The 26577-nt window shown below is 44.1% G+C and overlaps 1 protein-coding gene across 1 annotated transcript in view; it reads right to left on the reverse strand.

Annotated features, from left to right (window-relative positions):
- The window catches only part of LOC138835913 (anaphase-promoting complex subunit 4-like), a gene marked incomplete at its 5' end in the record, with an annotated part of 44714 nt that extends 18147 nt beyond the window's left edge, over positions 1-26567 (reverse strand). Inside the window, 11 exon segments of the mRNA XM_070034492.1 lie at positions 672-805; positions 2992-3093; positions 4202-4266; positions 5025-5111; positions 6883-6966; positions 8498-8629; positions 9271-9355; positions 10222-10266; positions 10365-10392; positions 10507-10580; positions 26497-26567. Of these exon segments, the coding sequence (XP_069890593.1) occupies positions 672-805; positions 2992-3093; positions 4202-4266; positions 5025-5111; positions 6883-6966; positions 8498-8629; positions 9271-9355; positions 10222-10266; positions 10365-10392; positions 10507-10580; positions 26497-26567 (907 nt within the window).
- Positions 26568-26577: the final 10 nt, after the last annotated feature.

A 26577-nucleotide genomic window follows, 5' to 3' on the forward strand; every position in this document is an offset into this window, starting at 1 on the left:
AACTTAAAACTAGTTTCAGAAGTACTGAATACTGGTGAGTGACAAAGTTCTCCAGGAGAAGCCAAGTGCAGAAAGCTCAAAGAGCCAACAGCCAGGAATGACAAGAGAGTCTGAGAAGCTTGGTGCTGTGGCGGTTCACGCCTCATCCTAGACACTCAGGTGGCTGAGATCTGAGGCCTGCAGTTCAAAGACAGCCCACACAGGAAAATCCAGGAGATTCATAAACTCCAACTAATCACCAAAAGCCAGAAATGGAGCAAATGGTAGAATGCTAGCCTTGAGAAAAAAAGCTCAGGGACAGCACTCAGGAATTGAGTTTAAGTTCTGAGACTGGCACCAAAAAAAAAAAAGAAAGAAAGAAAAGAAAAGAAAAACAGCTCAACAGAAAGAGAAAGTAAAATGTATTCCTAAACTGTATCTTACTGTACTGGACATACTAGCCAAATATAAATAGATTAAAAACTGAATCAAAGTTAAATTTCATAGACTTGAAACTCTTTGTATGATTAAATAAACTTACAATCCTTTTGCCTTAGCATACCAAGCACTGGGATTACAGGTATGTGTGTAAGGTTCTTATTAATTTCAAATGTAAATATTCACAATCAATAGCATCTAAAAGGAAATAAAAAATATAAAGAAATAGTCCTTGTTAAATAAGTAAACTATACCTAATATATTCTGTTGAGAAATTAAATCACTACCTTCAATTCCCATAGCATCCAGTCCAAGGGGTTTGTATTTTTGCTTCCATGAAGCCATTCCTTTCAGTTCACTCAAATAATACAATAAAGACTCTGAGCCACTAGCACAACAGGAGACATAGTATCATTACTTAGTCACAGGAGACATAGTATCATTACTTAGTCAGGGTGGTAGGCAGTGGTAGACAGTTCCAATTTTTCAGAAATAAAAATTTAAGGTAACTATTTAATTTTCTTGCCATTAAAAAAATTGTATCTCTAGTTCTATAAACATAAGCACAATCATCTGGCTATCATCTACTGAAATGAATATACATGACAATACGATTAAATTTTATATGAACAAATTGTGTTTCACAGTCCTGGCACTATCTGAGGGGAGGCGCAATGCTAGGGATGAAGCTAGGGCCTTGCATAAGCTAGCAAGTGCTCAACCACTAAGCTACCCCTTAGCCCCAATCTTGGCACTTTAAAGAGAGCCAGTAGGCAATCTTGTTCACCCATATCTATCCGATACTAAACAAATAGTTTTTGAGATCCAACTTTGTGTCAGACATTGTGCTAGATGCTAGGGACAGAAAGCTGACAAGAATCAGGTCCTTGTGACCACAGAAATTACAGCATAACAGGGGAGACAGGTCTCAACCACACAATCATACAGTGTAATCTTCCCAATGGCCATAAATACCTTGAGGGGAATGCATAGGACAAGGGTATAAGTGTAATATGAGTTAATATGGGGACTGGTGAAAAAATATGGGGACTGATCAAAAAGAAGGGAACAGGAGCATCTGTGAGAGGTATTCTATTGGATTTACTGAGGAATACACATTCTACAGGGATGAGGATATAGCTCACTAGTAGAATCCTTGCCCAGCATATACAAGACCCTGGTTTTGACCCAGAGCATTGCAAGAAAAGGAAAAAGAAGAGTAAAAAGACCAGACATTTGTGGAACAAAGTATAGAAAGACCAGTGCAGAAGGCATTACATAACGGGCTGTATACAAATTTAAACTGAACATTCAGCATCCGCTTGTAAAACTGTCACTCAAGCAGCTACGGATAGGAACAACACGAGACCTGGAACACTAAAAGGAATTGTGGCTCTGCCATGTACTATCTTTGGGCCATCCATATAACTAATTCAGTTTCATCCTGGTAAAATGAGACTCAGAACAAAATTCTAGGGTGTTGAATGAAAAATACACAATATGTTTTACAAGATAAAATATACAACATACTCAATTTTCTCTGTGGAACAAAAAAACGAATATATGCCCTATTTCAAAATATACCTTATAGTATAGTGGGGGGATCCAGATGGGAGACTTGCTTGGTGAAAAGATAGTGAAAAATTATTTCATGAAGCAGAAATAATCTTTACCCTTGAGTGTGCCAAGATTCCCCTTCAAATGCCAATGCAAAAATTTCAGCTAGGCACTATTCACAATCAATAGCCAAGATATAGAAACAACCCAGATGCAGAGAAATGGATGGAACTAAAATGAATCAGTGTGAGTGAGGTAAGACAAGAGCAGAAAGACAAATAGCACATGTTCTTCCTGATATGAGGATGTTAAAATCCAAAACGCAAGGAAATACGACAAAGTAAACAGGACTCAAGAAACAAAGGACATCTACTTAATCTGCCATATAATTTCTAAATGACTCCATGTTCTTGACCTCATATGGGGTATATATGTGCACACATCTAAGGGAAGCTAGGAGGAGGGCATGGAATCAGAGGGAAACAGGTGAAAAAATACAACAGAGGAACCCATCAGCTACACTGGGCATTGATGAAAATGAACTAAAGAACTCAAGGGAGGGAGGGATGAGAGGGAAAGAGGGAACAGCTAACACTAAGCAAAAGGAAAGAAATATATTTATCACCCAAAGCAGAAGAAATATTGTCAAAGCTCATAGAATTCACAAACTTTATAGACCAAGATAATGACAATTTGCCTTGCAAAGGTTAAAATGTGTTTGTGATTTTAACAAAATATCACTATCCTACAGTACTATGAAATTTGTGACATTTATATAATCACTTAATCTCACTAAAAATTATTATTAAAAAATTTTCAGGGTAGTGGCACTGTAGCTCAAGTGGTAGAAAACTCTCCTTGAGCTGAAGAGCTGAGGGACAGTGCCCAGGCCCAAAGTTCAAGCCCCATGACTGACAAAAAAAAAAAAAATTCAGCTAGGAAAGATTCCAGAAGAAAATGCCAGACAATAAAGGTAAATTTTCAGAAAGACCAAAGCAATGTCCATCATCTTTATACCTCTGCAAATGACTTATAACCAACTTCTGAATACTGGAATATGATGACTTTAACAGCACCTTTACAGTTAGCTGGTTCACCAAAAGGGGCTGAAGTTCAGCACTACAATGTAAAAGGATGTTTTAGTCATTTCTCCATCTAAAATCTGTACACATTGCTTAAAATCATAGATTTCAAAGAAAAAAACAAGATTTTGGAACAAAGTAAAACTACTCCCAACAAAAATAAAACTTTCTTAAAAAAATACAACTTTCTTTTGTATACAAAAAGAAACAAAAAAATAACCCTAACACACTTAAGTACACATGAGGATACACTGCATATTAAAAAGGACTTGGCTTAGTAAGGCAAAGGGCAATGCTCACTAAGCCATATTGTACCAATGTAAGCATTTAGGAAAAGGATGGCAGAGGTTTCCACAAAGCACCATGGAAATCACATCTGAAACACGGGAGGGAATAAATGAAAACCATAAAAAATAATTCCAGAAGTAAATACAGATTAACCTTTTCATGCGCTTAAGATGGGGAAAGTTCTAAGATACCAAAAAGAAAAAGTTTAGTTTGGCAACATAAAAACTAAAATTTCTGTACAAAATGATCACATTAACCCAAAAGGGTGTATCAAAAAACCTGGAGATCTATACTCCTAATACTCTTTTTATACCAGAATTTTCTATTTCATTTGGACAAATGAATTATTCATTTTTATTTACTTTTAAAATCAATTGATTTAAAAAGGGGAGAGAGAGGTGAAACAGGGCATCAGTGGCTCATGCCTATAATCCTAGCTACTCAGGAGGTTGATATCTAAGGATTGTGATTCAAAGACAGCCCAGACAGGGCTGGGCTCAGTGGTAGAGTGCTTGCCTTGCATGCATGAGGCCCTGGGTTGGATTCCTCAGCATTACATAAGCAGAAAAGGCCTGAAGTGTCGCTGTGGCTCAAGTGGTAGAGTGCTAGCCTTGAGCTGAAGAGCTCAGGGACAGAGCCTAGGCCCAGAGTTCAGGCTCCAGTACAGAAAAAAAAAGACAGCCCAAACAGAGAAGTCTCTGTGAGAGTCTTATTTCCAGTTAACCACTCAAAAAACTGGAAGCAGGGATGTGGCTCAAAGTGGTAGAGCGAAAAGATCTTAAGGACAGCACATAGGCCCTGAGTTCAAGCCCTACAACCAATCGGGGGAGAAGGGAGGAAAAGGAAGAGTTTATTACCTTGCCTTCCCCCACAACAGCAAGTGCATAAATTCATCCTGTACTGATGTGGTTATGTTCTTTTCCTAGATAAAATAAAAAGAAATATGTGGTACATGTTTTGCAGCTTATAAAGTACATCTACTCACTGTTCTTTCCTCTGTCTTCTCTCAAGCCCTTATATACAGGAAATATCTGAGGTTCAGTGACTGGAGACAACCAGTCAGCTGTTTCAATAGCTTCCTCATTCCCAAAGCACACCCACTGCATTAAGTTGTTCCAATGGTGGAAGAGTCAGCTATGGATCTGATATGGTTTGTCCCCCAACGGTTCATGTATTATGATGCTGCTGAGGTAGTGGAATCTTTAAGAGGTAAGGCATACTGGGAGGTGGTTAGGTCACTGAGGGTGCTGCTATGTGAAGAAAATGTAGTTCTCATAGGAACCTGGTTAGATCCTGCAGAGTGAGTTATTCTAAAAGAGCAAGACCACCCTTCTCCACTTTCTGGTTCCTGCGTCACAAAGTGATCCCTCTGCCAAGATGCCATCTCCCAGAGGAAGAAAATAACAGAGCCACACAATCTGGGACTTCTAGTCTACAAAACTGGAAGATACATAAACCTCTTTTCTGTATACATTACCCAAGTTCAGGTACTTTGTTATAGTAACAAAACCTAATATAGACTCCTTTTTGCAAATATTTTCTGTGAAAATAGTCATTAGGCCAAGCTGTCTGAAGAAATTATGGTCTTAATATTTCATAAATTAAACTGACCTTTCTCATATAGCATATAAAGCAAATAGACTTTTAAACTCTTTCCACAGGAAATATCAGTTACATTACCTGCACAAACTTAGTGAGACGAGAATCCATCTGCATCAGTATTTCTTCCCATACTTCACACATACATGTCAGTGACAAATTTATATACTATTAGCAAAAAGAAAAAAATATTTTAAACCCACATTCTACCTAATATGTGCTATTTAAGGTCACAAAAAATCCAGAACTTACTTTCAACCACCCTAATTAACTTAGTTAAGCCAAAGGAAAAGAGAAGACCATAGCTAACCTTTGGTAACTTCTTTTTTTTTTTTTTCCAATTGTGGGGCTTGAACTTGTGGTCTGGGGACTGTCCCTGAGCTCTTTTGCTCAAGGCTAGCTCCTTACCACCTTGAACCACAGTGCTACCTCCTATTTTCTGGTGGTTAAATGGAGCTAAAAGTCTCATAGACTTTACTGCCTGGGCTGGCCTTGAACCATGATCCTAAGATCTGAGCCTCTTAAGTAGCTAGGATTACAGGTGTAAGCCACCAGGGTCTAACTGTTTGGTAACAACTATTTTTACCAAAGAATCAATGATTCTTAGAACTTTAGAAAGGAACTTTTTTTATACTTAAATTTTATTGTAAAGGTAATATACAGAGGGGTTACAGTTACATAAGAAAGGTAATGAGTACATTTCTTTTTTGCACAGTGTTACCCCTTCCTTCATTTCAAAAGAACATTTCTATACCTAGTAAAACAAACATCTTTTACATTTTATTATTTAAGCTGTGTTTTATTACACTGTCAAAATGTTAATTTGTTCAACTATTAAACTGTCAGAGGACCCTTAAAAGATTTCGACACCTAGTTACATTTGCCATCAAGTAAATTAATGGCTGTGGTAGAACAATAATGAAAAAAATGGCCTGAATTCTTTACAGTTCTTCTATCCTGACTTATTCTCCTCACCTTGCACCTGGCTGCCCTATAACTTGCTCTAACTGAACATAGCAGAAAAAACACTGCTGAGGCCAGGGCTTTCAAGTTGTTTATACATCTTGACTTGCACTTTTTTTTGAGGGGACGGAGAGGGAGACAGGATCTTGTTATATAGCCCAAGCTTGCTATATAACTCAAGTTGATATTATAATACTCTTGCCTGAGCCTCCCAATTGCTGGATTATAGAAGTGTCCCACCAACCACAGTTCAACTTACACTCTTATTTATTTAATTTTTTGCTAGTCCTGAGCTTGAACTTGGCCTGGGCAACTGTCCCTGAGCTTCTTTTGTTCAAGACTATCACTCTGCCACTTAAGCCACTGCTCCAGTTCTAGCCTTTTTTGTGTACATGGTACTGAGGAATCGAACCCAGGGTTTCATGCATGTGAGGCAAGCATTCTACCACTGAGACACATTCCCATCCCTCAATGTGTACTCTTGAAACCTTTGCTGCCACTACCCTAGAAACAGCACAGGACTAGCTGGCTAGAAGATGAGGGATGCAGGGCAGAGGCAAAGCCACTTCAGCCAGGGACACATATCAGCTTGCATGATCAAGCTGGGTGATATGAGCCATACCAGGTACAGATCACCACAACTTTCTGGCTGAGTTTAGTCCAAACTGCTAACCTACAAAATTATCTACTAATTTGGGGTATCTTTGTTATGATCAAAACCTAAAATCATAAAAAGACTATTTTATTTGCAATAAAGTATAAGTAACATTAACAGGAACATTTAAAAGATTGACTATTTTTTCCCTTTCATTTGGAGGTGATAGGATTGGATGAGTAGATTAATTAAATTACTTTTTCTGGCTTTAATAAATATTGTAAGATTAGCAGAATAGACATCCAACTGACGTCAGTTTTAAAAAATAAAATTACAAATGTTACAGTAGATACTACTAGAAAGCAAGTGATGAATAAATACCTGCAACAGAGCTGAAATGTGAATAAACTTCCTGGCCATCTGAGTTACTTCATGTAAGAAGGAGTAGAGCAGATTGGTTTCAAGCTGAAAAACAAGAATAAATTGAGTCATAATCAGATGTATTTACTTTTTTAAAGATAAATTGTTCCTGTAAAACACACACACACACACACACACATACACACACATGTGCATGCGCACACGTGTGCATCCTCTAACTTAAAGAGGAGCAAAGATGTAACTAAGTATCAGGAAGACCAAATCATAATTCTGTCCCCTTTGAAACATAACCAAGTTGGAGGCATCAGAACCAAGGGAAGGCATCAAAAGGCATTAAAATACTACTGGTAAAAACAAAGAAAATATCCCTTACCAGTTGTATCGCACAGAAGTTGTCATTAAAAAAAAATCTATTACTAGCTGGGAATGTTGCTTAGTTGTAGAGTGCTTGCTTAGCATGCATGAAGCCCTAGATTTGATTCCTCAGTACCACATAAACAGAAAAAGCCAAAAATGGCACTGTAGCTCAAGTAGTAGAATGTCAGCCTTGAGCAAAAGAAGCTCAGGGACAGTGCCCAAGCCCTGAGTTCAAGCCCCAGGACAAAAAAAAAAAAAACAAAAAAAACAAAAAAAAAAACTTTTACAAATTTCACAGAAAAAAAAGAGCTGCTCTATTATAGCACAAATACAGCCTGGTGATCACAGTTGCTCAGCCTTAAGACACAAATGTGTACTACCATTGTTGTGAATTCTATGTCTAGGGTGCTCTGGAACACTGAACAGCATGCTATTGAAGACACTAAGCAGTCCTCACATCTTCTATCCTTTTGTTCTACTTTGTTTGAAAATTCACACATACTTAGGATAAACATATAGGATTTTCAGAGGAAACACTGGGGAAGTTTTCTTGGCAAAGCAAAGGTACAATCTAAATAACAGGAGCCCAAACAGTTTCCTAATCTTATTATGTATGCTACACACAATAAAAGAGCCCTCACCAATACTTAAATGTTTTACACAAAAAGCATGTTTAGAGCCTAATGGTGCACACCTGTAATCCCAACACTTGGGAGGCTAAAGCAGGAGAACCTGAAGTTCTAGGCCAGTCTGGATTACAAAGCAAGCCTTCCTCTCATTAGAAGGAGAAAAAAGGCACAGAACCTGAATGCAGACTGCCTAGTATCACTTTCCAATTATGAGCTTTTGTATGTGTCCAGTACTTTCTTCAGGTATAATAACAGTGCCTATCCATATGTTGTTGTGTTTAAGGCACTAAGGGTTTGGCATATAATAAATGATGAATATCAGCCCTTATTATTACTAATAACTGAGTCCCAAGAAAATGCTCAAAACCAAGTAATTCTGTTATAGGAACCAATTTGTAGATCATCAAAACATTGTTTTTATGTGGAAAATAATAGTACTACAACAGCATTCAATATGTACAATTTAGAAACTCCACGGAGATGTTTTATTTTGCTGCCCATTAGAATACAGTGAGATATAGATACAAACCCACAGAGGTGGGGACCCAGCTCAGTGGTGGACAGCATGCTCGTACGTCCTGTCAACTCTCAGCACCAACCACCCTAAAAAACAACTGAAAAACTAAAACATATTCTTAATCTCTACAATTACATAGCTGAAAGTATGAAACCTTTGAAGCATCACCAGTGGAAACCTCTGCGACCACTGATAATGATTTCAAATCACTTGATAGACACAATGCAAGACAAGTGCCAGCAATCTGCAAAATAATCACACACCCTCATACATGTGGTATCACTGCTAGGGTGCACTTTGTAATACTGGAAGCAACAATTTATACACAACTTTAGAAAGCTGTGACACACACTTCTGGTTTCAGCTATACTCATGTAGCAGGTAAAGGTAGGTAAAGCAGGTAAAGGGCTCCTCCTAGTCACAAAGACCTATAAACATTAAAACTTCTGATCCCAATCCCATCAACAGTTGCACATCAAAGGTTGATGAACAAATTCCCTGAAGGCTATGATATTTTCTACACCTTGGGGAATTGTGAGAGCGAGATGAAAAAGGCTCTGGAGAAGACTGATTTAGCAGTAGTAGGAGACTCAGTACTCAACAAAGAGTGGCTTCCGATAGCTTTCATTAGGCTCCAGTTAAATCACAGTCAAGTGGATCAGATCAATCTTTTCATTAAAGGAAAAAGCATGAGTAATTCCACCAAAAGTTTCTCATCTCTATAGTAATATCATTATTTTAGCTTAAAAAATCCTCTAATTATTTAAAAACAAATTGAAACTGAAAAAATAAAAATAAAACTTACTATGTTATTCTTATTCCATAAGTAAACTAGCCACTATATTTTAAGAGAAATAATACAGGAAACCTAAAAGAAAAACTCACTCCTGTGACTCGAGCAATTTTGAACATCCCATAAGCATAAAGCTCAATAAATCCAGAGCTTCCTCCAAGGACAAGAATATTTAATCTAATAAAAAAATGTAACAAGCAGAGAACCAGTGAACAACACAGATGATTGTGGGTGTTTTTTATATTTGTGGATTTTATTTCTACACTATCTTTAAAAAATAATTAGCATGAACTTATAGTACAAAAGTGTTACACTGTGATATTTACAACATGAATATAATACACTTTGATCAAATTTACTCCTAATCTATATTACTCTTTCTTAACTATCCTTCCTCCCTATCTATTCCTTCCTAAGTTTCTGTAGGGCTTCATGCTGGTATTGTCATACATATATATTCACCTTCCCTCACCATCTCTTTTTCCTTTCTCCCTCCTGCTGGTTCCTCTTCTCTCTTTTAGATGACTGTGGTTTTTTTAGCCAAAATATCAATTGTTACTGCTTTAATCTAATCTGAGTGCTAAAATTCCTCTGTGGGGAAAACTGATACACTAAGCAAACACAGCAACTCTCAATATTCAATCACAGCAGGCCATTTCTTTTGTTTCCAAAGAACAATATATATTTCTTATAGCTAACATTAAGCATTTATAGTAACATAACATACTAATAATTGTATTCACATACAGCCAATAACAAAACAGTTTTATTATGGATATGACACAATGAAGAACTTGGATAATTAAAATTGAAATTTTAAAAATTCTAGTACTATCCCCTTTTACTTATTAAAAACAAGTATACTGCATTACTGCTAACACACGAAACAAAGAACGAGCACACAGTAAAAACAGCAAGACGGTGACATCTATTATTTGAAGACACAGCGTGTCTACAATGAGATAACATAACAAAAGATTTGCTCCTGAAAATTTGGAAATGTTCCTCCAATATGAAAAGTGACTTATTTAAATTAGATTTACCTGACATCTCCCAAGCGTTTAATAATTTCATCAGAATTCTCCTCACTACAATATAAAAATAAATTGAGTCATCTTTCAACCATGTTCTTTCAACTAAAAAAAAACATTATTTTATTTGAAAACAACAAAAAAGTATATTTTACCTAAATATTTTTGAGGTGCTGCTATAATGAGAGAAAGGAGAGACAAAGGTAAAATGATACTCATGAGAGAAGTATGTACCAATATTTAAAGCAGATTAACCTGCAAGATTAAGTCCAAAGAAATACAACTCTGATACTTACTTTTTTGGTAATGTGGGCAGCTTGGGTAAGAGAATGTTTGACTCATCTTCAGCATTATAGAACGATATTAGAACACTAAAAGGAAGGGAAACAGGCATTACACAAACAGTAATAAGTTACTTCTCTTTCTATTAAAAATATATTTTTTAAAGACTCATTCCATAACTTTAAGAAGTAAAGATATACAAGACACCCTGGCTCATGGCTCATGCCTATAATCCTAGCTACTCAGGAGGCTGAAACATGAGTGTCACCGTTCAAAGCAAGCCGGGGCAGGAAACTCAGTGAGACTCTTATCTCCAATAAACCACCAGAAAATGAGAAGTGGTGCTGTGGCTCAAGTGGTAGAGGGCTATCCTTGAGCTAAAGAGCTCAGGAACAGAGCCCAGGCCCAGAGTTGAAGCCCCACAACCAACAACAACAAAAAGTAAAGATATGGCACAGATAGTTTACCTGTCTAATAATCACAAATAAGAAATGATAAAAGCAGAAATTTCTTTTGTTTGTAAAAACAAATGGACCTACTGTTATTCAACAGTTTTCTTGGGCTGGGAAGGTGGCTCAGTGGTAGAGCGCTTGCCTTGCATACATGAGGCCCTGTGTTCGCTTCCTCAGCACCACATAAGCAGAAAAAAAAAGGTCAGAAGTGGCGCAGTGGCTGGAGTGGTAGAGCACTTGCCTTGAGCTGAAGAGCTGAGGGACAGTGCCCAGGCCCAGAGTTCAGGCCCCACAACCAGACCCAAAGCAAAAACAAAAACAGCTTTCTTAGCATAAAATACCTTCGGCCAGGTGCCTGTAATCCTAGCTGCTCAAGAGGCTGAGATCTGAGGACCATGGTTCAAAGCCAGCCTCGGCAGGAAAGTCTGTGGGACTCTTATCTCCCATTAACCACAAGAAAACAGGAAGTGGAGCTGTGCCTCAAAGTAATAGAGCACTAGCCTTCAGCATGAAAGCTTAGGAACAGCACTTAGGCCCTGAGTTCAAGCTCTTATGCCAGATAAAAACAAAAACAAAAACACACACACAAAATCCACCTTTCATATATACTCAGTATTGGGATACTGAAAATATATGATTTTTTAACTCAAATCTAAGAAATTTTGCTACTAAAAGTAACTTTACAGAACAGTGCAATTAATATATCATTTAATTACTGGTTCTATGGCTTACATACATTTGCCATCTGACAAAACAGCAGGTACAAGAGACTATATCATAAACTTTGCAACAGTCTCAGTAGCTGGGATAACAGCATGTGGGTTTATAGGCATGTACTACTGCACTTGGCTTATAAATAGGTTTATTTCCCCTTGTCATTTTCAGATAAGACTGGAAACAGATAAGCTAGCAAATGAAAGAATGGGAATTTAGAAGTATTTTTCACACTTTTACACAAAGTAGCTATCCTGAGTTTCTAGACTTAACAGGAAACAATTCTAAACCATGAGTACCAAGTATTGAGAACACAGTTAGCAAGTAAGTGAGCTGGGATAGGAAGTACAAATATGGTCTGCTTCTCTCACTTTCTAGAAGATTCACTGATTATCTGATAACGGATTAATCACTGTGGATTCATGTATATTTCAAATGCCAGGCTACCACCTTGTTATCTATTTCTTTCAGGCCCTTCATCAAGTTGTCAGTTAACATTCAGGATTTACAAATTTATTTGATATCAAGTTAGTAAAATTTAATCAGTGAGGAGGAGGTGAGGGAAAAAATTATTTTTTTAGGGGGGGGTGGTTGGTAGTGGGGTTTGAACTCTGGGCCTTGAACTCTAGCCGGGGTGCTGTCCCTCAGCTCTTCACCTCAAGGTGAGTGCTCTACCACTTGAGCCACAGGGCCAATTCTGGTTTTGTGGTAGTGAATTGGAGATAAGAGTCTCATGGACTTTCCTGCTCAGGCTGGCTTTGATCTTAGCCTCTTGAATAGCTAGGATTACAGGCGTGAGCCACAGGCTCCCTGCAGAAAAGTAAATTTTTTAATCCTCCCTTCCCCAAATTCAACATCACCCAGATTCACTAGCCCCTCAGTCTACCTTTACTGCAAGCTTTACTTGTCTATACTATTTTGAAAGCATTTTTGGAAATTTTACTTCTAGTAATTAATCTAAGGAGTAATTACACAGAGTTATTTCAAGTACTCAGAATGTTTATACAACATTGCTTATAAAAACCCAAAACTGACAATTACCTAAAACCACCATAGGAGTCATATTTAGTAAATTAGAATATATGAAAGAGTGAATTGCTATGCAGGCATTTAACATTAATGTGATAAATCTATCTCTATTGAGCCAAAAAGAAAAAAATTATGTATGAAAATAGGAAGCATCATTAACTTTAAAAAATTGTATTGTTATTATAAAGGTGATGTACAGAGGGTTTACAGCTCACTGACTTAATAAAAGTACACACATAGATCTCTATTTGAACATATCAAGCAACGTGGAAAACTGTTCACCAAAATAAAAGCAGTTGCTACTTTTCAGTGATAAGCTTTCAAAGAATATTATTTATTTGTTTGTTTATTTATTTATTTATTTTGGGTTCAGTAGTGGGGCCTGAACTCTAGGCCTGGGCGCTGTCCCTTAGCTCTTCAGCTCAAGGCTAGCACTCTACCACTTGAGCCACAGCACCACTTCGGGCTTTTTTCTTTTTGCTTATGTGGTGCTGAGGAATCGAACCCAGGGCCTCATGCTTGCAAGGCAAGTGCTCTGCCACTGAGCCACCTTCCCAGCCCGTCAAAGAATTTTAAGTCCTTACATTTACCTAGATAAAAATTAAGCAATGAAGAATATATATTCACTTTACAAAAGCAATTTGCTTTTTTCTTAGAGTACTAATGATGCAGACAAAGTTGACACTAGGATTTAGTAGTTTACAGAGCTGACTGGATGTGTACCACAGCTCAGAAAAGGACTGTCACTGTGAAACACCTGGCAGAGAAGTTCAGTCATCATAGCCCTACCAGCCACGATAGAAGAGGTAGCAAGAGGCAAAAGACCACACAGAAATGAAAGAACTGGAGTCAAAGCAGGGGGTCCTCATGTGTGACCTACTTATTTACATTATGCATATCTTATTCACACTTATTCATACATATTCATAAGAATGCTTCCGAGCCTGTACAACTACTGCTGAAATATTTTCTGGGTAAAAGGCCATGATGGCATTGATTAGACTGGCAAACGGCAGCTGGTGCTTGACCAAAGGGTAGAGGACAGGAGTATAGAAAGAACAAAGTTAGAGTTTACTGCACTTATCTTTGCCAAGAAGCCACATTTTTCCAAAGAGGTATCTCCAACAGATAGAATTCGAGCTATGAAAAATGTTTAACCATTTAAAAAAATTCCAAAGGACGGGGCTGGGAAGGTGGCTCGGTGGTAGAGTGCTTGCCTTGCATGCCTGAGGCCCTGGGTTCGATTCCTCAGCACCACATAAGCAAAAAAGAAAAAAAGCCAGAAGTGGCACTGTGGCTCAAGTGGTAGAGTGCTAGCCTTGAGCTGAAGAGCTGAGGGACAGCACCCAGGCCCAGAGTTCAGGCCTCACAATTGGAACCCTCCCCCCAAAAAAAGAAATCTAATTTTGCCCAATATTGGATTATGTGACACTTGTTTACAACCAGAATATACACTGATAATCTTTGGTTTTTGTTTGTTTGTTTTTTGGGTCCAGTCAAGGGGCCTGTGACCCAAAGGGGTAGAGTACCACCACAAAAGCTCAGGGACAGTGCCAAGGCCCTGAGTTCAAGCCCCAAGACTGGTGCATATGTGTGTACACACGCATGCGTGCACGCACACACACACACACACATACACACACATACACCATGCTTCCTCTAACACCAGTATTTCTTATTATCATTTTCTATGACCTTAGGAGCATTAACACCTTGGGACTAGCTAGGTAGTGAAATTCTAGGTAAATGAGAGACACCCTCTTCTTTTGACATGTAAGAAAAAGCCACAAAGGGGAGAGGGGAGGGCTGGCACTGTCTCTGGCAATGGAAGACAGGCAGGCGGGAAGGAAAGATCTGGAAACTAGAACCTTCCGATCACCCACACCTTCACACTCCTTGCAGAGCTGGGGGTCCCTGCATGTCCTCTGCTCTCTACACTGGAGGCGGCGGCAGTGGCTGCAGACGGCTCTTTGCCATTCCCTGAGCAAGGAGAGGCTGTGGTGCCCTATGCGAACCTCGCCCCGGGGTGATGCCAATGTGGGCCGCACGACTTTCCTCTCCTCTTTATCTCCCAATAGGAGGGAGCTGACAGCTTGGCCCAGCCAGCAGAAAACCTGTGAGCCAGGCTCCACTAGACAAGCAGGCCTTCACCTCCCTGAGGACTGGGGACCTGAGAGAGCAGACACAGGCAGACATTTCCCCCACCGCAGCCAGGGCAAAGCTGCCCATGGCCTGGGCAGATGGCACCATCCCCATGGCCCTGCTCTAGCTTGTCTTCCCAACGGTCTCTCCCATCCTCTCCTTTTCCACACTGGTAGCTCACGCCTGTCTTCCTACCTACTCAGGAGGCTGAGATCTGAGGATTGTGGCTCGAAACCAGCCCAGGCAGGGAAGTCCGTGAGACTCTTATCCCCAATGAACCACAAAAAGCTAGAAGTAGAGCTGTGGCTCAAATGGTAGAGCATTACTCTTGAGCAAATCAGAGCTCAAGGGCAGCACCCAGGCCCTGAGTTCAAGCCCCATGACCTACATAAAAATAAAAATTGGAAAACAAATTGAAAAATCAAGAGAGTCTTCCCCCAGTCAGAGATTTTTACCCAATTTGAGGACCCCACCCCAGCTTCTATCTTCTCATGGGATAAAGTCCAACACAACCCACATTTTGGTCTCATCCAAAGTCCCAGCTGGGACCTCTGCTCCATCCCCTTCTCCTGCTGCTCTCCCAACACTAAGCAGGCAAAGGTGGGCATTAAATGTCCTTTGAATACCAGCTAGCTTGCAACACATAAACACATAAGTGATGTTAAACAAAATCCCTATGAACAAGGACACAGCATTAGACCATGCCTGTGGAGAATGTACACCTTGGCAGAGAAGCAGAGAGAACACTGAAATAAAAGGTGGGGTTCTGAGGCAGGCTCCAGTGGCTCATACCTATCAATTCTAGCCATTCAGAAGATTGAGATCTGAGGACCGTGGTTCAAAGCCAGCCTGGGCAGGAAAGTCTGATGGGAGTCTTTAGTTCCAATGAACCAGCAAAAAGTCAGAAGTGGAGCAGTGGTTCAAGTGGTAGAGCACTAGTCTTTAGTAAAAAAGCTCAGAAAAGCACCTAGGCTCTGAGTTCAAGCCCCAGGACCAGCACACACACAGACACACACACACCGAGACACACACACAGACACACAGACACACACACAGACACAGACACAGACACACACACACACACACACACACACACACACACACACACACACACACACACACTTCAGCCCAGGCCAAATCCTCTGTTCAGGACTTGACACAAGATAACATGAGTTTTACCCCCAGGAAGTACGGCATTTATTTAGGCACGAGAAAGCCGACTCTACTTCAGCTCCCGATGGACACGCTGACACTAGTCAGAGGGGTCCTGGGGCCTCGTCTGCATATGACTCATGGCTGACCTCCCTGAAGAGCACTAGGCCAGCGATTGCAAAGATACCAGAGTAACACGTGTAGCCACAGAGGCGATACTCAGGAGTGGGGAGCCTCACGGGAGGGTGGCTGAACCAGTCAGACACTAGGGAGAGAGCTCCAACCAAGAGCCAGCCCAAAGGTCACCTCCATGGAGAACCAGCAGACAAACTTCCTTGGAGGAAGTCTGAGGACATGGAGAACGTTCCAGATGAGCATCTGCGACTCCCTGACTTACATGTTCTGCCAAGATCTCAGAATAGATTACCCCCCCCCATTAAAATGGAGGCACCTGGCAGCTCACACCTGTCATTCCAGCTACTCAGGAGGCTGAGAGCTGAGGATCGAGGTTTGAAACCAGCCTGGGCAGGAAAGTCCATGAGACTCTGATCTCCAGTGAACCACCAAAGGCCAGAAGTAGAATTGTGGCTCAAGTGGTAGAGCACCAGCCTTCAGCAAAAATAGCGCAGGGAAAGCGCCCAGACCCTGAGTTCAAAGCCCAGGACAAGCACAATAAATTTAAAAATGCGACAATGAACTTGATACATGGCTCAAATGGTAGAGTACCTTTACTCCACTTAATTAATTACTAATTTATTAAAGTATCACTTTAATAAACTGACTTTTTAGAGACAGGAAGCATAGCTCAAGTAGTAGAGTGTCAGCCAGGAGAGAAAAATCTGAGCATGAGCAAAGGAGGTCCTGAGTTCAAGCCCCAGTACTATCACACACACACACACACACACTCACACTCACACACACACACACACACACACACACACACACACACACACACACACACACACACAATTGACTTTTGGTTGTTAAAATTATTATTAGAGAAGGATAAGATGACATCTAATACTAGTACCCAGACAATCATGCAAAATGTCAAACTGTGTTGAATGCAAAGGAATAAAGAATGATATTCTGGGGCAAATACAGGCACACTGTCTCCAAGGAAGGAAAAGAAGAAGGGGAGGGAAGAGAGGAGAGAGGGAGAGGGGGAAGGGGAGAGGGAAGGGGAACAGAAGGGGAGGGAAAAGGAGGGAAAGGAAGGGAAGGGGAAGAGGGGAGAGGAAAAGGAAGGGGAGGGGAGCGGAGGGGAGGGGATGATGACATACTATCAGGGACCCATCTGCCCCTTCCTCTAGGTTGAAATTCAAAAATGTTCCCAGCAAAAGAACAGAGTCTTGTTCAGTCTGGATGGGGGGCAGGCTGGGGGGGAGGGGTTGCTACACGGCGCCCAGGCTGATTGTGCTCTGCATTTGCAGGGCAGTCCCAGTCCCCCACCACACCCAAATAGCACTGCCCCACACGCATGACCCCGTAGATCCTGCTCTCTTTGGATGCCAGCCACTGACCCCCCAACCCGGCTGGCAGGGGAGGCTGCGGACGGAGGGGCCACATCCTCTAAATAAACAGACACCCAGGGGTCCCACAGGTTCTCAAGAAGTATTGAGCTCATCCACTGGCCAAAGAACCCACATGCTTCTAAGAGACATCGGGAGAGACAAGACATGAAATGTATCCAAGATGCCGCCAAAGCTGCTGGCTGCATCGGAGAAATCTCAAAACAAAATACATTCATAATACAGCAGGTGTATTATATACACCAGGTATAATACATCAGGTACTAGTGGCTCACACCTGTCATCCCAGTGACTCAGGAGGCTGAGATCTGAGGATCATGGCTCAAAGCCAGCCTGGGAAGGAAAGTCTGTGCAACTCTGATCTCCAATGAACCACTAGAAAACCAGAAGTGGTGCTGTGGCTCAAGTGGTACAGCACCAGCCTTGAACTCACCACACAATTCTGTACTGCCACCTACACACTTGGGAGACCTCAGCCTATTATGATCATGGGTGAGCAAGGAAGCCATTCCATCCCATGGATTTTCAGACAATGATCATAAACCTGTCCCTTAGCTCTTTTGCTAGAGACCTAGTGCTGTACCACTTGAGCCCAGCTCCATTTCTGATTTTCTAGTGGTTCATTGGAAATAAGAGTCTCGAGGATTTTTATGCCTCTGCTGGTTTTGAACCTCAATCCTCAAATTTCAGAGAAACTGGGGTTCCAGGCATGAGCAATAGGCACCTGGATTCTCCTGAATTTTTTACCCTAGCTGATCTAGAAACTCCATCCTCCCAATCTCTGCCTCAGGTGTAGCTAGAATGATAGGAGAAAGTGACAACACCTGGCTTCACATCCTTTCTGGAAAGCTCCTTTAAAAACAACAATGATTAAAAAACCCATCACTGAAACAGCACTCCCGCCGGCCATTCTTGAGTAGGGAGAATCACAGTCAATCTCCACATAGAGTCCGAATACACAGACAGAATGCAGGCAGAGACAGGCGCAGGAGAGTAGACGGTCTCCCAGATGCACAGGGGGGCGCTGGGGACATATGTACAGCAGGAAAGGGGAAGGTGGAGAGGACAGCGGCCAGAACTCAGCCTTGTGGGAAACAGGATCACCACGTGCGGGGCAATTTCCCGCCCTCTTGTCCTCCACAAAGTACATCAAAACCTGGAAATGGGCTATTTTGCAGGAATTCTAGTCATTCATTCGAACCAAATCAGCCTTGTGTGATGTGCGAAGAGACAAGGCTCTAGAAGGGCACTTTGGGGGACGTCCCAAAGCCAGTGCGGATAAGGAGTTCCTTCACTTACAATGTAAACCGTGCCTTACACCCCCAGCAGGCCACACACCAGGAGCTCAACTCTCAGGAGACCTACTCGGAAACCTGGCTGGTATCAGTGCCACCCCAAGTTCTGCAGCCCCTGTCTCTGTGCCTCTGAAGGGCAGCGAGAATCACACAAGGCCAGTCTCCTGAGGCCTCCACGTATGAACCTGACACAGAATGCCAAGGGCCAGCCACGAGCCTCCAAGGACATCTATCCCATCAGCACCGTAGCTGCCGGAAGTCACCACCAGCAGAGACCAGTCACAAGTACCAATGGGAGACTATCCTAGTCAGATTCACACCAAAGGCCTGTAGAGCTTTCACCCCACCCTTTATTTTTTTATTTTTTCAAAAACATTAATGATCTCAAGTTCCCTATGTCTAGAAACCTACTTGTGTTTTCCCTTAAGTGCTCTCATCTTGCTTTCTGTAAATAAATGTGGATTCACCGGCAAAACAGACTCCAGGAGAAGGTTCTTGAAAGGATCGTGTGTATTTCAGAAGTAACCTTCTTGGGTTTTTCTTCTTGAAACCAAAGCACCTTTGTAAATAGGCACAGAATAAATTTTAAAAGAAAACAGCTGGGCGCCAATGGCTCATGCCTGTGATCCTAGCTACTCAGAAGGCTGAGGTCTGAGGATCATCGTTCGAAGCCAGCATGAGCAAGAAAGTCCCTGTGAGACTCTTATCTCCAATGAACCACTCGAAAACCAGAAGTGGCGCTGTGGCTCAAGTGGTAGAGTGCTAGCCTTGAGCACAAGGAGGCTCAGGGACAGCGCCCAGGCCCTGAGTTCAAGTCCCATGACCAACTAAATAAATAAGAGGTCGGGAAGATTAAGGAAGTAAGATCGTGTTTGTTCCAGAAAACGGAAGGACAGAGAGAGGACCTGGGATGACGAAGGGGTGAAAAACCCTCATAAGACCTGACCCCAAAACCACTTAGGAAAAATGCTAGGAACAGAGATGAGGACAGGAGTTCGAGGACAGACATGCTCAGAGCTTATTTCTAGCTGAGGAGAACAATCAAGAATTGCAGCGGACACCCCCTTTGGGATGCAACTAGAGGAGAGAAGAGCTTTGAAATGGAGTTGGAGGAATTTGGGGAAACAGCATCCACACAGAAGGATGAAGCTAGATGAAGACCGAATGACCAACACAGGTGCAATTGGTTCAGCCCTCCTCCTACATGACTACAGCTAGACCGGCAAGGCCTTCCCTCCCTTCAAGTCTAGTCTCCGTCTCACTCCAGTAGATTCTACGTGCCCCTCCCTATGATAGGGCACCTGCGGCCCAGAACCCTAGGTAGGCCAAAGTGGAATTGTTCTCAAGTCATTTCCAGCAGAGGTGGGTGCAAATCAAACAAATAATGACCCTTGAGTTTCATCAACAATTCCTGGAGTTTCTAACAAGGAGAAACACACACACACAAGCAAGGCTCCCATTCTGACACTCCAGAGGCACACCTGGCCTGCCTGGTAGGAACTCCCAGCCATGGTCACTCAGTCTGTCTGTGATCACTGCCCCTGCCTAGGTGGAGCCCACCAGCCAAGGTCTGAAAACACAGATCCATGAGGCGTGACTTGATTTCCCTGAATATTGTAGAACCTACCACACACACCCGAAAACCCAGATTACACTCACTACCACTCCTCCCCAACCCACCTCCACCAACAGGCATCCAGAAGAAAAATAGCAGAAAAGAAATAGGTAAATAAATGAATGCACTGGGCTTTGTTCAGGAACACAGATCCATAAATCTTGATCTTGATTGGCTTTTTTTTCTTTTTCCTACCTCTGTACATCTGGGTTCCCATTTATTTTAAAACACAGAAAGGAGGAAGCCAAAAAAGGTGGTTGTGCAAAAACGACGAAGCCAGCCAGGCTAACCATCAGTGATTATAGCCACAGTCAGGTGAGCAAAGGTGTCTCTTAAGGCTTCCTCCTCCTCCTCCTTGCTCTTCCTCCTCCTCATTCCTCCTTCTCTTTTTCTTTTTCTCCTCCTCTTCCTCTCCTGCTCCTTATTCTTCCTCCTCACTCTTCCTCCTTCCCCTCTTTACTCTTCCACCAACCTCTATTTTGACATCCGCATGACCTGATGGGGCCCCAGAAGACGGGAGGAGGGAAGTGCTTTTATCTCCAATGAGCCGGCAGAGAGGTGGGAAGTAGAGCTGTGGCTCTAGTTCAAGGCCAAGGAAGCTCTCACCTACAACTCTCTCCCACCCCCCTACAACACCCGGAAGTCCAGTGAAGGATTCTGACCACCATGTCCACCTCCCACCCCCAGCCAGGCCTGACATCTATAGATCCACCTTGGCCTCTCCTCAGTTCCCCTCTTGCTCTGGCCTCAAAGGCATAGTCTTGTGCCTCTACCTCCAGGCGCTGCCCTTCAGAGACCCCTAAAAATTCATCCCCAACAGTTCCAGCCCCAGAGTACCACATCTGGCCTTCAGGCTAAAGGCCAGGTATGAGAGCTTGCACCTGTAATCCCAGCTATGCCAAAGGTATGCATGGGAAGATCACCATCTGAGGTCCCCTACCTGAATAAAAGCAGCTAAAGTGAAAAGGGCTGGGTGCCCAGCTAGTGGAGGAAAGCACCCACCCATTGAGTGAGTGAGAGAAAGAGAGAGCTAGAGAGGGGGGGGAGAGCAAGTGAGCACATCTTCAGCTGAGCCTCGCTTCGTGTTTGTGAATTGTCTTTCCGAATGCAAACCACAGCGTGGAGATTCGAAGGTGAAAAATCAATTTGGGGGCGGCATCTGTCCAAACCACAACCCCAGGGGCTGGGTGCTTCCGTGCGTGGGGTCTGCCCCCGCCCCTTCCTCTGTCCACATTGAGGAAGGAAGTGCTACAGGATTGGGACACGCCCAGAGGTTGTCCTGGGCACCCCCCTTCTGTCCAATCCCCCCCACACCCCTCACCCGGCCTGCTCTGCACCCCCAGTGAAAGTGGCCAGTGTGTGCACGGCACGGCCTTCACCACTCCAGAAACACAGGGGCCCAGGCCAGCCCCTCGCTGTGAACAGCCAGGCCTGGGCCCCCATCCAACTCTGTCTTGGCCGAGAGTCAACCAGCAGCTTCCCTTTCTTCCTCCTGGCCAGCAAGAAAGCCAGTGGCCAGGGAGGAAGCTTGCTTCGTGTGTCCTTCACTAGCCCCTCAGCTGGACAGCTCTGGTGCGGCTAGATCAGGGAGCCGGCCCCCTTCCCGCTGGCCAGAGAATGCATGCACGTGCCCCTCGTTATGTGTCTCCCTGAGTGGGGGTGCAGAACACGGAGGGCTGGGCCCTCCACCAGCTCCTTCTCCCTGTGTCCTTCCTCCTCCTCCTGAAACCACTCTCTCCTCCTTTCCTGCAATTCATCCTTCAGGGGGAAACTGAAATATGGGTGGGGAACATGTGGCTCTGGCCTGTCACCTGAGGAGCTCAGAAGGCTGAGACAGGAGGATCGTGGGTCAAAGCCAGCCTAGATAGAAAAACTCTGTGAGACTCTTATCTCCAAGGCACCAGCAAAAAGCCAGAAGTGAGGCTGTGGCTCAAATGATAAAGCACTAGCCTTGAGCAAAAGACAGTATCCAGGTCCTGAGTTCAAGCCCCAGGATCTGCATCAGAAAACAACCAACAACAACAAAGGAAGGGGAGGCACAGAAATGAGGCGACAGAGGGTGAACAAAGGCAGCCGTGGTCCTCAGTGGACACCACGTGGAGAATGAACTCTACCACTCCTGGATGGGGACGGGAGGAAGAAACTGGGGGAGAGAGCGAGGGAAGAGAAGACATGGTCCACAGAAAAACGAGCTCACAACCCAACTGATGTAACTGTCACCCTTCTGCACGTCATCTTTATCATCACAATAAAAAATCAATTGTGGGCTGGGAAGGAGGCTCAGTGGTAGAGTTCTTGCCTTGCATGCCTGAGGCCCTAGGTTCAATTCCTCAGCACCACATAAGCAAAAAAGCTGGAAGTGGCGCTGTGGCTCAAGTGGTAGAGTGCTAACCTTGAGCTGAAGAACTGAGGGACAGTGCCCAGGCCCAGAATTCAGGCCCCAACCAGCAAAAAAAAAAAAAAATTAATTGTAATATGGACTATCCCTCTCTCCCCACACACTCTTCCTGAGATATCTCACCCGGCCCTGAGATGGTCTCCAAGCACTCTGTTCCCACAGTGCTAGAAGGCAGAGAACAGAGTCCAGCCCCAGTGGTCACCCCATGTTTGGCAAATCTGTCTGTAGCAGGTATTTATTGAATAGTTGAATAGAGAAATCACACACACACACACACACACACACACACACACACTTAGAAAAGACAGAAGTTGGGCACCAGTGGCTCACACCTGCAATACCAGCCACTCAGGAGGCTGAGATCTGAGGGTCAATATTCAAAGCCAGCCTAGGCCAGGAAGGTCTGTGAGACCAAAAAGCAAGAGGTGGAGGTGTGACTCAAGAGGCAGAGCCGCCAGCATTGAGCAAAATCAAAATTAATTAATTAATTAAAAATTAAAAAAAACTCAGGGGCAGCGCTCAAGCCCCACAACTGGCACCAAAAAAAAAAAATCTAATTAACTAAAAGAAGACAATGTGAAAGAGAAGAGATGCCAAGATATCAGATAAGATCAATTACAAAGGGGGGGACCCAAAGAAAGAATAAGAAAGCAAATCACCCATTAAAAGAAGACCCACTGGACATGGGTACTGAGGAGCCGCCAGCCCTGAGGCAAATCAACCTGGAGACCCTGGGCCTCACTTTCCCCCATCTCTTAAATGAGAAGCCGGCAGTGGACATCTTTCTAGCAGGTCAGAGCTGGACGTTTCCGGTTTCCTCTAATCCACCAGACCAGACAACCCCTGCCCCCAGCTTCATTAACTCATTCATTCCTTCACTTAGTCCACACGTGTGTATTTCATTAGGTGCTACTAGTCACTCAACAATGTTAAATACAAGTGCTGAATTGAAATCTCTCTCCGCGCCCTGGAGAAGTTCACATACTTCCCGTTCTCCAGCAGGGTGCGTGAAGAGAATTTCGGGGCACCAAGTACACCCAAAATCCTGAGCAGGTGCCGGTAGCTTCGAGAAGGCCCAGAGAAAGGCCACAAGGCCACTAACCTGGGAGGAGCATGGACATCCAACCACGAGCACGCCCTTCCAGCTCATACCACCACTCTCCCATTCCTGCCCCCAGGGGCTGAGGCACCCAATGGGTTTTGTGCCACCGCCAGGGCCTGGGCAGGCCCTGAAGCCCACCCCTCTCTGGACTGCCTGCTGCTGGCCCAGCCCCGGCATCCTGGAAGAGGACATCAATCCCACCACTAATCTCCTGTCTCTGGAGAATCCCTTGTGGTTGAAAGAGGAGATCCACTCTAATAAAATGTGAACAACTCATTAGACCCATAACTCCCCTTTTGATCTCTATTTACAGAGAGGGTAGGGGAGGGGGGTGGAGGGACTCCACGAGGATGGGGCTGTGCACACCCAATGGCAGAGAAGGGAAAATGGGAGTCAACTGTGAGGAAGAGCTTTCTAGAATTGTCAGGGAAGCTTGGAGGATGGGGCTGAAAAACAAAACAAAACAGAAGAGCCTTGCCTGGCCAAGACCATCCACACCCCACCCCCTTGGGTCAACCTTTATCTTTGTAGTTCAAAAGAGGAACTGCAGGGGGGGGAAGGAGGCATGTCTCCGTTGATAGAGTGCCAGCCAATAGGGTCAGGGACCAAGTTCAAATTCAAAATGGAAAAAGGAAAGAGAAGCACACTAGCTTGGAACCACCAAACCCAACCACACACAGCCACAGAGGCGTGTCTCCGTTGATAGATTGCCAGCCAATAGGGTCAGGGACCAAGTTCAAAACGGAAAAAGGAAAGAAAAGCACACTAGCTTGGAACCACCATGCCCAACCACACATAGCCACAGAGGCGTGAACCACACATAGCCACAGAGGCGTGTCTCCGTTGATAGAGTGCCAGCCAATAGGGTCAGGGACCAAGTTCAAGTTCAAAACGGAAAAAGGAAAGAGAAGCACACTAGCTTGGAACCACCACGCCCAACCACACACAGTCAAACGGCCAGTTCTCCCTGCCCCTTCCTCACACCCTGCCTCAGACAACTGAAGGGACGTCAGCCCACAGAGGGGAGCACAGATGTCATTGTCAGTTGATTCTTGAACAGCGAAACATAAAATGCCATCATCATCTTCCCTGTCCTCTCCCGCCCCATCCTCAAATCCAGCAGAGATGAGAAGGATCTGGAAAGATGTCTTATGATGTAAAAAACATGCTGAGAGCCAGATCCACTCAGCCTGCTTCTCCCTGCTGAAGATCACTTCCTCCATCTGCTGATTTCAGCCCCGGTGCTGTTCCCTACCTGGCCTCCCCTGCACCAGGCCCTACCCATGGGGGCCATGAGGCCAAAAGCCAAGAGGACAGGGAAGAATCTGCTGCCATCTTTCTAGATGCAAGGTCCTACAGTTCCCTCCGCCTCCAGTAGGAGCCGCTCTTCTCAACCAGACTAAATAAAAGAAGGAGGAGAAAGAAGCCAGGCACCAGCAGCTCACACCTGTCATCCAAGCTACTGAGATCTGAGGATAGAGGTTCAAAGCCAGCCCGGGTGGGAAAGTCTGTGAGTCTCTTGTCTCCAGTAAATTACTGGGAAAAGGTTGGAGGTAGTGGTGCTGTGGTTCAAGTGGTAGAGCACTCACCTTGAGCTCAAGCCCGCAGTGACAGCACCCAGGCACAGAGCTCAAGCCCCACAACAGCCAAAAAAAGCAACTGGTGTGCAGAGGGGGTGATTTTTCGAGAGGGATTTTTCTCCTCCCTTCCCTATCCTGCCATTTATCCTCACTTACTCCTCTGCCTGCTGCATCACCCCTAAGAAAAAAATCACCCAGTAGCAGAGGCAGACTTTCAGACAAGACAGGCTTCCTAGAGCCAAGGCCAATGAGTGAGAAGAGGAGGCAGGCCGGAGCCCATGGGCCACCATCTCCATGCAGGGACCCCAGCCCGGCAACCCAGAAACACGGCCCCCAGGGGGGCTGGGACTCCTCGCTTCACAGCACCACTGACCCTTCCTGGGAAGTCTTGGTTTCCTATTAATTTCTTGTCTTAATTGCATACCATGCGTGCTCCTCATTGCTGTTGCTATTAAAACTACTTTTGCTCCCACCAGCAACCTCGTCATGCATGACAGGGGGGAGGGGGCAGGAGGAGACAAAAAGCCAACCCAACTGGCAATTCATGCAGCCAGGAGGAGAGGAGAACAAAGGCTCCCCCCTCACCCCGACCCCTCGTCTTGGGGGTCCCCCCCACCCCACAAAGGCCCACCTGTGGCCACTCCCCCAAAGGCCTTGGCCAGTCGGAACCCCTCACCCCCACTCGGGTCCTGCCCCTCCACATTCTCCTCATGCCCTTTCTCTTCTCTTCCTCTGCACCCACCTTCTGTCACCCCTCCCTCCCCATTGCTGGTGGGTCCTGGGGTCCACACATGACAGCTGGAAACCTGGCTTTGTCCTACTGGGTGAGTGGGGAGGGACGGGGGCTGAGACCCTGCCATCGCCCCAACCCACTCCACGCCAATCACTGGGAGACCCAAAGGTACTCACCTGCGAACTCTACCTGCAATCATGGCCCACCCCACCCCTGCCTCTGAGCTATTCTGAAGAAAGATGAAGAGTTCTCCCAGCCCACCTCCTTCCTGGAGCAAGCAGGTGGAGAAGCCAGCTGAGGGACCTCCAAAGTGAGCAAGCACCTCGAGGATGTGTGGAGGCG

Source organism: Dipodomys merriami, unplaced genomic scaffold (assembly GCF_024711535.1).
Source record: "Dipodomys merriami isolate MVZ:Mamm:240054 unplaced genomic scaffold, mDipMer1.0.p SCAF_2403, whole genome shotgun sequence".
NCBI classification, from domain to species: domain Eukaryota; kingdom Metazoa; phylum Chordata; class Mammalia; order Rodentia; family Heteromyidae; genus Dipodomys; species Dipodomys merriami.